The sequence below is a fragment of the Procambarus clarkii genome, chromosome 14, assembly GCF_040958095.1.
Source record: "Procambarus clarkii isolate CNS0578487 chromosome 14, FALCON_Pclarkii_2.0, whole genome shotgun sequence".
Classification (NCBI taxonomy): domain Eukaryota; kingdom Metazoa; phylum Arthropoda; class Malacostraca; order Decapoda; family Cambaridae; genus Procambarus; species Procambarus clarkii.
In genome coordinates, this window is record NC_091163.1 from 5830594 (window position 1) to 5844567 (window position 13974).

General features: G+C 37.9%; 1 protein-coding gene across 1 annotated transcript; it reads left to right on the plus strand.

Moving 5' to 3' along the window:
* Positions 1 to 458: 458 nt before the first annotated feature.
* Positions 459 to 11706, plus strand: LOC138364577 (V-type proton ATPase subunit d 1). The gene is made up of 7 exons (XM_069324272.1): positions 459 to 593; positions 2005 to 2130; positions 2240 to 2417; positions 3056 to 3228; positions 4475 to 4632; positions 6370 to 6546; positions 10256 to 11706. The coding sequence occupies exons 2-7, from the start codon at positions 2010 to 2012 to the stop codon at positions 10493 to 10495; spliced, it is 1047 nt and encodes a 348-aa protein (XP_069180373.1). The 5' UTR covers positions 459 to 593; positions 2005 to 2009; the 3' UTR covers positions 10496 to 11706.
* The last annotated feature ends 2268 nt before the right edge of the window (positions 11707 to 13974 follow it).

Sequence of the window (13974 nt, forward strand, 5' to 3'; positions counted from 1 at the left end):
TTCTACCTTTTCATCTTGCTTTATATGTTAGATTACGGACCTGTCCGAAACGCTATGTATGTTAGTGGCTTTGGCTGAGTGTTCAAATACCATTCTTATGTGATCTCACCAATCCATTGTTCCTTCGTGTGAATAAAATATTATTATTATTATTATTATTATTATTATTATTATTATTATTATTATTATTATTATTATTAATATTACTAATATAATTATTATTATAGTACTGTACAGTACTGAGAAGACGGGACACCTCACATCCTGTAACTTACATTATAACTTTTACTTATTTTGAAGAGGATATTTGAACTTAAAACTATTTTTATATAATCAAAAAATATATATACTGTCGACTAAAATTAGCATAAGAAATACTAGTTAAATAAAATCATATGTAATCATCAAATTCTTAAAAGCACGATCCACCACGTTTGAGAACTAGACGGTGATTGGCAGGAGGAAGCGAGCTTGACCAATCAGGAGACAGCATACACCGCCTGGCCTGTCATATGACAGCTGATCGATCTCAACACTCACACCACAACATTGTCAGAGGCGAGGCTCCTTCCACAACTTTTCCCTTCATACAGGTAGCTTATAATGATTTGTATCATGTTTCAGTGTGGCGGAAAAGAATGATAACCGCAGGGAGATCATTTGTATCGCTGAAGATTGTAGCAATGTGTTTATTTACGGAAATTAGGTCATATTGTTAGTTGGCCGAATTTCTATGTTGGTCAACTACACAGTGTCTATTAAGGAAAAATATGGTGTTAAATGTGTTACATTGTCTATTTTTTTTACTAATGAGGCTGATTGGCTACAAGTCCGTCTAGAATAGGGGCCTAGAATAGGGGTGGGCGACCTTTTTAAGTGCACATGCCAAAATCACCAAATCTTTGATGCAAAATTTTCTCACGTGCCAACTAAAATTTGGGGGAACTTGGTATATATTATCTTTATAAGTATTGGGTAAATCTTTTAAATAATAAATAATCACAAGAGCTGTAAGATCAAATAATATTCTAAGAGTGATTATTGTAAGTCATGTAAGATTGAATGAAAGTAAAATTTTGTGGCATAATTTTTGCTTAAAGGTCGTTTTACACTGTTGATAGTGTGGATATTTTTTATTAGCCTTCAAGTGTAATTCTTGATGGGATGTGAACATATGGTCAACACACCAGAGGAACCCATGTGTTATCTTCAAAATGGTTAACCATTTTGGAATAGACAAATGCCCAAAGAATGTTGTTGAAAACATCTTTATAACTTATGAAATGAAATTTATTTATGTCAGAAGAAAGACAGAAATGGGATCTAAGTGTAAAGCCTCTACCATAAAAATAATATAAGTAAAACCGAAGATATATGTACGGGTAGTATAAAAATGGCAGTTTTTATCGCTTGTCGAGCTCATAACCCGCAATATTCATTTCGGAACAATGACTATTTCACGCAGATTCGTTAATAGACTTTGGAGTTTCATGTGTCGCAAAATACAAACAAATATTGTATGAGCTTCATTTTAAAAACCTGACCACGGACATATCTCCCCCCCCCCCCCACATAATGAGTTATTATTATTTATTATTATTATAATACAGTATTATTATTAAAGGTAATTTTATCTTTTATTCTGATATGAAGGACAATATAGGGTAACTTAATTTAGGTGGTTGAATGTTGCCAACTTTACCCTACTGGAAATACACTACCAGTCATAACTTCATGAAAGCTGCATTTCCATGGTTTGACTCGCAAATGATTAGAGCCAAATTTGTTTCTGGTGAGGGGGGGGGGCACACATTTGGGGACATTTCCTGGCACCTGGTTCATCTGTTCATCTAGTAGTAAATAGGGGGAACCTGCCTCCAGTGATTTATCTTTAAATACCCTTGTTGAATAATGTTGTTGTAGCATTGCCTTAGGTTTAAAGATGCCATGTTCTTGCAGTGTGAAAATTCATACATCACATATAGAACAATATTATTTCCACAGGCAGGATGCTCGACAGTATTTTTAACATCGACAACGGCTACCTTGAGGGTCTTGTTCGAGGCTTCAAAAATGGCATCTTGAAGCAGACTGACTACTTAAATCTAGTGCAGTGTGAAACCTTAGATGGTAAGAAATAATTTATTTATTAGGAATAATATTTAACTTGTGTTATGACTTGCTGAATAAAATACTTACAAAAAAATGTATGTGTAGTAATTTATAATCATTCCCTCAGATTTAAAGCTGCACCTACAGAGCACGGACTATGGAAACTTCTTGGCCAACGAGGCTTCACCATTACAAGTGTCCGTCATTGATGATAAGTTGCGGGACAAGCTAGTGGTAGAATTTCAACACATGCGTAATCATGCTGTAGAACCCCTAGCAACTTTCCTTGACTACATTACTTATGGGTAAGTATGTTACCTCTGTATTGTCTCCAGATGGCTTTCATAATGAATATAGTGATGGTCATGTGCATAATAGACGTGTGCTATTTCTATATAGTGTGGAAAGATCAAGTCAAAGATCTAGGAATAATGTCAGACGATCTTTTATAGAGCACAATAAAACAAATGTAGCAGCTGATGGAAAAATTATAGTGAATAATGAGAACCTTTAAAATAAACTATTCCACACATTGATACTATTCGTATCATTAGTTCTTTCCCCATATAGAATACTATGTGTTCATATCCTCCTTCAACAAGACAGGCAAAATATCAGAGCCAGGAAATGTAAAATGTAGCTGGGTTATGCATAGCAAAGTGGGCTGGCGTTTCGTGGCATGTGAAGGCGCCCGGATCTTGTGTGGCATGAGATGGGAGGGGTCTGGGTTTCCTGTAGTATGAGGGGAAGGGTCGGGTTATGTATGGTAGGTGTGTCAGAGCAACACTTGAGGGTGTGAAAATAATGTATAGTAAAAATGTCAGGGAATTACAGTATATTGTATGTCAAATTTTTTTTAAGGCAATCATTGAGGAAACCAGGTACCAAAGTTGCATAAAGTGATTTTTACTACTGGGTGTTTAAATTTCCTTATTCCCTCCAGATATATGATTGACAATATTGTGCTACTCATCACTGGGGCTCTCCACCAGCGGCCAATATCAGAGTTGATGCCAAAGTGCCATCCCCTCGGTACATTTGAACAGATTGAGGCCATCAATGTTGCCTCAACTAGCTCTGAGCTCTACAATGCTGTCTTGGTTGATACTCCTTTGGGTTGGTATTCTTAAGTTATACTTTTATGAGTAACCTTTACATATTAGTTGGAGATTTGTTTGAATGCTGTAACTTGAATTCATACCAAATATAATATTTAAAAATTTATTATTGCAAGGTTATCTTTGTTAATCCATATATATAGTATAATATGTATATATACCTTTGGAAATTAAATCTGCCAACAAAGCAAAGATCCAAAGTATCTAGTTATTTAACATAGTCTGGCCTTGCTTGATTTGATTGCACTGTATTTACCCTTAATATCCTAAAATAAAACCAAAGCAGAAAAAGCTTTAAGCAACTATTTCAAGTGTAGGTTAAACATGTATGTGAGTCTGGGTGGATATAAGTAGGAGCTGCCTCGGATGGGCCTCTAGGCCTTCTGAAGTTTCATTTATAGTCTTGTGTTGTTGTGTGAATGAAACAGGGAGGTGGTTGTCCCCTAGGTTTATCCTTACATGGCCAGGCTTGGTGTAGATGGTGTGAGGTTATCAGCTGTTTAATTATTTTTTTTATTTAAATATACAAGAGTTCTTACATTCTACACACGCTAGTACGCATAGCATTTCGGACAAGTCCTTAATCCTATGTTCCCTGGAATACGACCCTGCGAAAAATCGTTTAACAAGCAAGTACCCATTTTACTGTTGAGTTAAACAGAGGCTACAGTTAAGGCTTTACGCCCAGTAAATCTTCCCCGGTCAGGATATGAACCCAGGACAAAGTGCTCGCGAAATGCCAGGCGAGCATCTTAACCACTACACCACGGGGACATTTTCAGGTCATCTGGTTTTAGAGTACTGTAGTGTCCTCTAAGGCTAACAGAAGAATTGCACAGGATTATACTAAAGACATAACATACTGTACTGTATTTTGATATCCTGTTTAAATTTAAGTTCAGAGAAACTGTGTGTGAAAGTGTGCGGGTGATTTCAACTTTACAAATACTGTATACTGTATGCAATTTCTGTAATATGCTTTGATCCTAATTAGTATTTTTTTCAGTATCATGGTCACAGGGGTTCTTATAAATGGACCATGAGTTTAAGATTTTAGTTGAACCATATTCTTTTACAAATTATATTTGTAAACAATACTACTATACATACTGTACAGTTGGTGTACCTTGTGGCTTTGGTAGCTTCTGCATAGACACTTATTCATTTATATATAAACTTTTGTACATCAAATATTCATGTATTTTGAGGTCCCATTTGTTTATGTAATTGCATTTATATTGCAGCCGATTTCTTTGGCGAGTGTGTGAGTGAGCAAGATTTGGACGAGCTGAACATTGAGATCATCCGCAACACGCTATACAAGGCATACCTGGAATCCTTCTATAGTTACTGCAAATCACTGGGTGGCATCACTGCGGAGGTCATGTGCGAGATTCTTGCCGTAAGTCTGTTGTTTATATTTATTAATAAACGTTACTCTCGTCTTAGTAATGTAGGTTAACATCTCGATGGAAAAAAAAAGGATATAGTGTAGTCTGGGAACAAACTTTTAATAATTGGCTCTACATGTACAGTACTGTAGCTTTCTCTCAGTGAATCAAAACAATAAAAAATAAACTATAAAAAATTGTGAAATGATAATCTTTATTCAAAATTCTTCAGAAAAAATCATATCTAGTCTTGTTTTGGTGGAAACAATGGTCAATTTTCTTTCTGGCATTCATCAGCATTATGTTGTGATGGCAGTCAGGCCCAATACTGAATACAGTACAGTATTAAAGAGAGATGATGCTGTATACACAAGTAAAAAAAATACCAACATTTTATGCAGTGCAGATCTCTGTTGGCCCAGGTAATTGCTAAGGTGGTGTTGGTTGTGATTAATAGTTTTTAATTTATATTGTCTTGCCTTGAATTTTTGTATTTATTTATTTATATATATACAAGAAGGTACATTGGATTTACTTAAGTACATAGCATTGATGTTTTTACATTCTTGTAAAGCCACTAACACACATCATTTTGGGAATAAGACTGCTTCATAGGTTTGTTTAAATTTTACATAGCTCCACATTGGGGGGTTTACATTGTTATATAATATATTATATTACATGGTTTATAGCGTTTATTCATTCAAGAAGCTTCCTTGTGCTCGGCACGTGTGTCTGCAACTGTTTGAGTAGCCGATTTCCCTTATGTTTTTTCCTTATTTGTTCTCTGCATAGCCATTCATTTTCCATAATTGACCCTCAGGTTGCAGTGTCCACTGTTCATTTGTTGATGCAGGTGGGCCGTCCTCTTACTGCTTTTGTGCCTCTTACTGCTTTTGTGATCTGCTGCCAATCTCTGCACATGTGGAGCTAGAGTAGTCCTCTGCCTTTGTAGTAGTGACGTTTGACTCTTCCATATTTTTGGTGATGGCTTAAGATTCATGCCTGTCAAATTCTGTGGGGTTCTTTGCCCCTTCTGGTGTTTTTTCTGCACATTTTGCTCATGGATCTTTGTTTCTAGTTCTGGTTTCAGGGAAAGGATGGGGGGGGGTTCTTTCTATTTCCTGAATGTGTTGGAGATTACAGAAATTGTCTCAGGATAACTGCTATGCTTGTGGTGGCCCATATTTGTACACGTTATTAAATTTTGACTTGAAACCAACACCAGTTTTGGCATACACAGCTTTTGCCTGAAGGTTCTCGTAAGTGGTAACCATATTCATAAAATTTATTTTATCATCCAGTTTAAGAAGCTTCTGTAAATCTAGTCTCCATAAGTTAAGCATTTTGGGAACATATTTTGTTGTATGCTTTGGAAGTCTCTCTAATTTAGCTAAATGTTTTATTTAAATATGGACATATTCTAATTTCAGTTGCATATCTCGCACAATAAAAAAAACAATTACACTGTCCATATATTTTTATTGCTATGGAAAGGTTGAATAGCATTGTATTGTTCTCTCACACACACTTGTCATTTGTGTGGTCCTGTGGTTACACATTACTTGTAACAGTGACTGGAAGGTTTCTTTCCCATCCAACTTCATTAGGCTCCTGTTGCAGAGACAGTAGGTAATGTGTGGCCCTTCATCACTTTTTCCCAACTCCGTTTTCTAAGTTCACTTGATCTGTACTAGTGATGTTGAACTGTTTGTAACAACATTTCCCATATTTCGAATCAATTTCAGTTTGAAGCCGACCGTCGAGCATTTATAATCACACTGAACAGCTTTGGGACAGAGTTAACAAACGAGGATCGAAAGAAACTGTACCCTCAGTGTGGCAAGCTCTACCCTGATGGACTTGCTGCTTTGGCTCGAGCTGATGATGCAGAGAATGTGAAACAAGTAGCAGAGTTTTATACGGTAAGTAAATACTTTGACAACTACAGTTTTTTTCTGTAATAAACTTGCCTTTCCCATTACTGTATCTAATAAATAATTCAGATCAATATTTACATTGGTAAAGTTAAAATAAAACAGAATGGGTACAACTAGGCTACAAGGCGGCACATAAAGAGCTAGTCCTTGGTTTTCTACAGCCACAAGCATGTGCCAAATTCAGAGTGTAAAATGGGACAGAGGGACAACTCAGATCAATAGGAAAAGTCCAGTAAATAAAGGAAATAGGTGCAGCAATTGATAGTAATAATTACAGTAATGTATGAATTAAATATAAAATGATTTACCAAGTAAAATTTTCATCACTTCAACATTCTGTAATAATGTAAAAGTCTCAAATTTTTCATAATGTTTTTATCACTAGGTCGTTGTCTTTGAGGGAATACGAGTACACCTAAAAATAAGGGCTGGTAACGGGTGTACAGTACTTGGTGTTTCAAACTTGGGTCCATTGATGGTTCCATGGACTGATGTTTTAATTCAGTTGTATTGTGTGTTTCTACCTATAACATCTTAAACTTTATATTAACATTATACATTTTTTCCTCTTTTTTTTTTTTTTAGCAGACTTATGGGTTTCTGTAACTAAAAATAGTAAAAATATGTAATGAAATAGTAATAAAATTTATAAAATTCTTTTATACAAAAGTTTTATAATCTAAATGCTTAATTTTTCCATCTGCCATATACATAACAAATCAACAACTAGAAATAACCTGACATTTTCTGCAGCTCTGAAATTTTCAGTTTACAGTTGAAGGGTTACAATAATGGTCTTGCAACTGAATTAAACTACTGTAATTTTATCATTTATCTTATCATATACTAATTTGTTACCAATGTGAAGCATGTTATGGTTCCATCTTGATAATCAACATCATCTTTCAGAGCTTTAACCCCTTAACTGCGTTGCCTCCAAATGTGACACCCCCACAGTGCGCAGGAAATAAATTCTCTGGAAAAAATTCTTTTTTCTTTTTAAAGTGTCAAAAACCCTTCCCTCAGTATGGGTATGTAAAAAAAAAGTCGAAATTGTAGTTACTTTGGCTGCTATGGGGTCCGGAAGTTGGGGCGTGACGTCATCATTCCCCGTGCGCCCGTGCCGTAAGCTCTCGGGGGCGGTGGGGCGCTCGGGGCGGGGTGCGCGAGTTGCCGCGAATATATTTTCGTTCATTTTTTGCGCACCTTTCCAAATACATTTTCATTGTTTTTATGTGCCAATCCAATGTATAATGAACACGTACACTATAATATCGCAGTACAACATCCGTACTGTCCGTAGACACTGTGTTACGTGCATGAAACTTGTGCGCACATATGCAGCACATATTTACTATGTATCATGCTAATTTGTGTATATATACAATCTATTTACACACTATATACATTCACCATCAACACATTCAGAACACCGCGTAGCAGCTGCTTCATATGGGCCAATAGCAGCTGCCTCGTATGGGCCAATATCAGCTGCCTCGTATGGGCCAACAGCAGCTGCCCCGTATGGGCCAACAGCAGCTGCCTCGTATGGGCCAATAGCAGCTGCCTCGTATGGGCCAATAGCAGCTGCCTCGTATGGGCCAATAGCAGCTGCCTCGTATGGGCCAATAGCAGCTGCCTCGTATGGGCAAATAGCAGCTGCCCCGTATGAGCCAATAGCAGCTGCCCCGTATGGGCCAGTAGCAGGTGCCCCGTATGGGCCAATAGCAGGTGCCTCGTATGGGCCAATAGCAGGTGCCTCGTATGGGCCAATAGCAGCTGCCGCGTATGGGCCAATAGCAGCTGCCTTGTATGGGCCAATAGCAGCTGCCTCGTATGGGCCAATAGCAGCTGCCTCGTATGGGCCAATAGCAGCTGCCTCGTATGGGCCAATAGCAGCTGCCTCGTATGGGCCAATAGGAGCTGCCTCGTATGGGCCAATAGCAGCTGCCTCGTATGGGCCAATAGCAGCTGCCTCGTATGGGCCAATAGCAGCTGCCTCGTATGGGCCAATAGGAGCATTTGACCATGAACACATTCAGAACATCTCGAGTGAGAGCAGCCTCACCCAGCCAGTCTCCCTCACTCCAACATCTTACTCGCCAACATTGTTCCTCCCACCATATTATTATAGTTCTTATTACACATGTTCTATATACCTATCTACATGTTTTATTTACCAGAACTATGGAAGTAAGCCGGTATTGTGTCCAAACAGTACAGTGGCCACCATACACTGCATGAAAAATCACACAGCAGACGACGCTACGATTACGTCACCTCCCTCACCGAAATAGCTCCTCTCAACATTCTCCTGTTGCTGTTCTTACACTATATACACACACTATATATACCCATGTACATATGTGTTGCCCATAGCGAACCACTAAGCTAGTATGGTGAGCAAAACAAGAGTGGCAGCCACACACACACAATGAGGCTACCTCAATTATCGCCCTCCCTCATCAAAATTCCTCCTTCCACAATACTACGCACAACGCTAATTATAACCACAATCCTGCTATTATCACAATCCTGGTCACTAATTCCTGTAAATGAATAATTGACCACACGTTTATTTTGAAAAGGAACCTTAAGAAATCATTTGAAGATTCCTAGATGAACGAAATAATGCTGTGGTGCTGTGGCTAGCGCTGTGAACATCGTGAACAGCATTGAATCACTGATATTTGAACATTGTACCCAGTCATTATCACACTCAGGCTCTAATATAACACTATCATAGCTAAATAATACAAGTTATATATATATTTTGGCATTATTAGGCGATGCTGTGGTCACATGCTGAACAGCAGTGCTGTGCGCTCATGCTGCGAGCGCCAGCCTTGGTTGCTCACACACTACTGAGGCTCCCACACCCGGGAATGTGGACCACGATTTTTTTTAAAGATGGCGTCTGTTTACAAGAGCCCTGAGGAAGCTGATGTGAACCCCATGTAGCCGCGGGAGTTTTGAATGGAACGTGAAAAATACAAATACCCGGAGGCGCGTTGCGCAAACCAGACGTGAGCCTGCAGGCGCGTTGCGCAGTTTAAGGGTTAAATTCAGCATTTGTTTTTGTTTTTCATGGCACACATTGATACTATAGCAGTGTAGGAGAGACTGATGAGTGTAAATGGTTCCACGTGGTTCCAGACGGCGGTGTTTTCTCATCTTCATCAGAATGAATTTTAACGTCACTTTAGTTTGCCAATTACGATATTAAACCCATAGAGATCTAAAGGGACTTTAAACTTTTTTACTAACTGAATTAAGACATCAGTCCATAGACTGATCAGTGGACTCAAGATTGCAACCTCAGAGCACACATTTTGTTAGTATTTAGCAGCCTCTTTGGGTGCACTAGACATTAATGTTTGCACTAATGTTAGTTTTTTTTATGGAGCTTAATTATAATCTCATTAGCTTTTACTGACCCCAAACTGATAATGTGCCAGAGAAATCACCAAGCGCCACTTCGTATAAGTCATCAAAGACACAAAATGGTCAAATGTCCATCTTTTAATGTGGTAATTTTTTGCTCTATATTAACCTGTTTGTTTATCCAGTTTGAATGCAAGGAATAACATATTAAAATATTTCTAGTTTTTGTTCTAAAACAAATTTTTTACTAGTGTGTAATTTACAGTAATAATATTGAGTTTGTAACGAAGATGTACACGTTTGACCTCAGGAGTACCGTGCACTGTTTGAGGGCGCTGGCAACAATCCCGGCGAGAAGACCCTGGAAGACAAGTTCTTTGAGCACGAGGTAAAGTTGAATGTTAATGCTTTCTTGCATCAGTTCCACTTTGGTGTCTTCTATGCATATCTCAAACTGAAGGAACAAGAGTGCCGGAATATTGTTTGGATTGCCGAGTGTATTGCCCAGAAGCACAGAGCCAAGATTGACAACTACATCCCTATTCTGTAAAGTACCTTCCACCTAAACTCTCATATTTAAGTTTAAGGCAAGAAATTCTGAAACATTCAATTATAGTAAGCATGTTAGGGTTTTATACAATATTTCTGGAATTTATATTTTTAAGAAATAATAATCTTACTTTTACATTTTAGCAACAATGTTTGGCATTGGGGTTAGAATATGCCATTTTCAGAACTTAAAATATAGAAAACACATTAACATGGAAATACAATTAGTTATATTTTGAAAATAAAATAAATATTGCATTTCAAAAATGTAATAAATTACTGAAGTTTACTTGATAGTGATAAGTAATCAGGTTGTTGTGGTTAATTTTTCTAAAATCATAGTTGGAAATAGTATGGTTAGTCTCTTGCCTCTATATCACATTTTTCATGAAATATCAATTTTGCTACTAATGGATAGAGCCCATCAATCCACATAACACATGCTGAAAAACCTGTCTAGTCTGAGAAGTGTTTACAGTACAGGTATTTATATTCTGAAACCCTAAAGCAGTTTTTTCTTTTTTTTTTTCTTTTTCACCCTGTAAATATTGTAATTTATCTCTGATAATTTAATGAGATTATTTTATTACTAAATGACTCATGGAGACGACACTTAATCTTGCCCATTTTATTTTGAATATCAGCGATACTATTTTGTTTGAAACGAAATGTTTCTTTTATGAAATATATAAGAATAACTGCTATCTTGATCAAATTTGTGGTTACGTACATAGTTTTCAGCACTTTTAGAGGCTGGATCAACTTGCTGTATAGCTGCACTTTCCATGATGTATATTTGTTGGGTGGTACATGTTCAACTTTACAGTATAGCTAGTATAGATGATGTACCCTGTATAATTTGTATAATGCCTGTAGAGAAATAATACTGTACTAATAATGAGGATTAATGTTTGTGCTATATATCTATCCATGTTGTGTATGTTAGTTTTTCTTTTACTTTACATTTGTAATTAAATTGTTATATTAGTAATGACATGGACAGTAGATTAAGACATTCCACATGTAAATTTACAATTAGCTATATTGAGTTGCAATCTGGAGGGACTGGTGGCCCAGGACCCGAGAAGCACAATACTGTGTGGTTGTGCAGAATGTGTAGTGGTGCTGCTTTCAACAAAGCTCCTTGCACAAACTGTTGTAGTTTTTGTTAACAATGTATATATTATGGAGAATATTAAAGGATGGTAGAAATTTCTTATAATTAATTAACCATATTACAATACTGTACTGTTGTACCATACAATTTGGAGCTAGAATGTAATGAAAGGTTTCTTACTTAACCCTTTCCCCACAGCACTCGGCTTATGGCTAAAATAGTCTGGATTATTTTGGTCACCTCACAATATTTGTCATTAGTTTTATGGGGACATTCACTCCCACAAGTTTCTAAGTCATCCATAATGTGGAAGGAACAAAAAATTAACCCCAATTTCCATCCTGGGACTTGGTAAATAGATGTATGCCTTGTCTGAGGCATTACTGTCCAACTATTGACTGCATAACATGACCACACTACAAACCATTTGTTATACTCAAATTATACGGCGGTTGAGACATAACCAATCACAGGCGAGTAGGCCTGACGTCATGCCAGACAGAGGAGCATCAGCCGTGCTTGCAGCAGGCTCAGTTCTCTCACAGACCCAGAGTAGGTTAGGACCTCGGCTGGCCAGTTATACACCTTGTTGTCTTGATCAATAAAACTACAGAAGTGCAACGAATACATTAGCGACACGAAAAATTACAAGGAATTTGAGATACAGTACTGTACTGTAATTATCAGAGGCACTAATGAAAAACTTGCAAGATACTGTGGCACAAAGGTAAGGAATTTCTAGATACCATTCAGGATGTCAATATGAGCAAAATGAAAAAATGAGCGCTGTCTAAGGTTTTGGATTCACCAAAAATTGTATTAACCAAGGCACTGTGCCACATAACATAACACGGGGCATGGTGGTGTGCCACCCGATTCAGGAGTGATGTTAGGATATCGTAAGATTCAAAACGTGTGCGCGGTAGGCTGGGTACAAGATGGACGCCCGAGACCTTCAGTGAGCAGCAGCCATTTTGAAAAAAATTTCCATCATGCCTCAGGGTTGCGGGTTAGTTCGGTTCCGAGTGAGCAACCATGGCTGGCACGCACGCCTCCAACTCCCAATCCTGTCAGACACGGTGTCGAAAGATCGCTCTCTGATGTTGAAATTCAGACCTTATGGTTTGAAGAAGACAAAGGGAGTGATATTGATGAAGCAAGGCATAACAACAACCTAACACAAGTGTCGGATATAAGTGATGCAGCACGGCTGAGGACAATACAGCGAGTGTATCCAGTAGAGGGTGAGTGCCAGGTGTGCTGCGCACCTGGCGTACAACAATGCAGTTTGGACAAGAAGGAATGTGTCTTTGTTCTGTTGTTCTGTTTAGTATCCACAAGTTAAATGTGCATGGAGCCAGTGCAGTTTCCCATTTATTATGGTGGTAGGAGGGCTACATAGACATAGGTCACATTTAAGATTAACCACCCAAATGAGCAGAGCGCTTTAAGACGCTTTGAGAGTTGTGCAATTTGTTTTTAATTAGGCTATATTTTAAGGTTTTTTAATGTTTTCATCACTGTGTTTTGAAATGAAAATGAGAGTTTGGAAACATTTTGACATTAACTTTACCTGAACATTTTTAAAAACAAAAATGTCATTAACAATTGCACTATGAAGTTTTTGCCGAAACCAGGTGCACAGTGTGGTGGTTAAGCAGCACAATACCTGGCCACGTATTTTTTCCAGTGGTTGCAGATTGCATTATGAATGACTGAGTAGAAATTTGATTAGGGAAGTTTTTGGGGAGAGAAGGGACTAACATGCACAAATGGCATCCCTAAATGTGGTATCCTCAAATTCATGAGAGGTAACACCAGCTGGGAACCCAGACACCATGATCGATCAAAGACATGTTTCATTTGAATAGCACGTCAATTTTTGTTTTTTATGCTTGCCAACAGTTGACACTGAGAAGAAAAAGTACTACAGTACTAAATTGTACTTAAAATGTCTTGAAAGAATTAATTTATTGTAGGAATAAAATTCTCATCGGTAAAATCTTGCTCATAGTATCTGTAACTAATAGTATTTTTGTACACATAGGATTAGGTACTTGCCTGGTTGTACTTGCCATATTTTACTTGCAGAAATTGGAAACAAGCCCTTAAATATGCCCCGTAGGGTGCACGTAGGATCAGAAACAAGGCCTCGAGTGTACCCTCAGGGTGTACCTGCGATCAGAAACAAGGCCTCGAATGTACCCTCAGGGTGTACCTGCGATCAGACACAAGGCCTCGAGTGTACCCTCAGGGTGTACCTGCGATCAGACACAAGGCCTCGAGTGTACCCTCAGGGTGTACCTGCGATCAGAAACAAGGCCTCGAGTGTACCCTCAGGGTGTACCTGTGATCAGAAACAA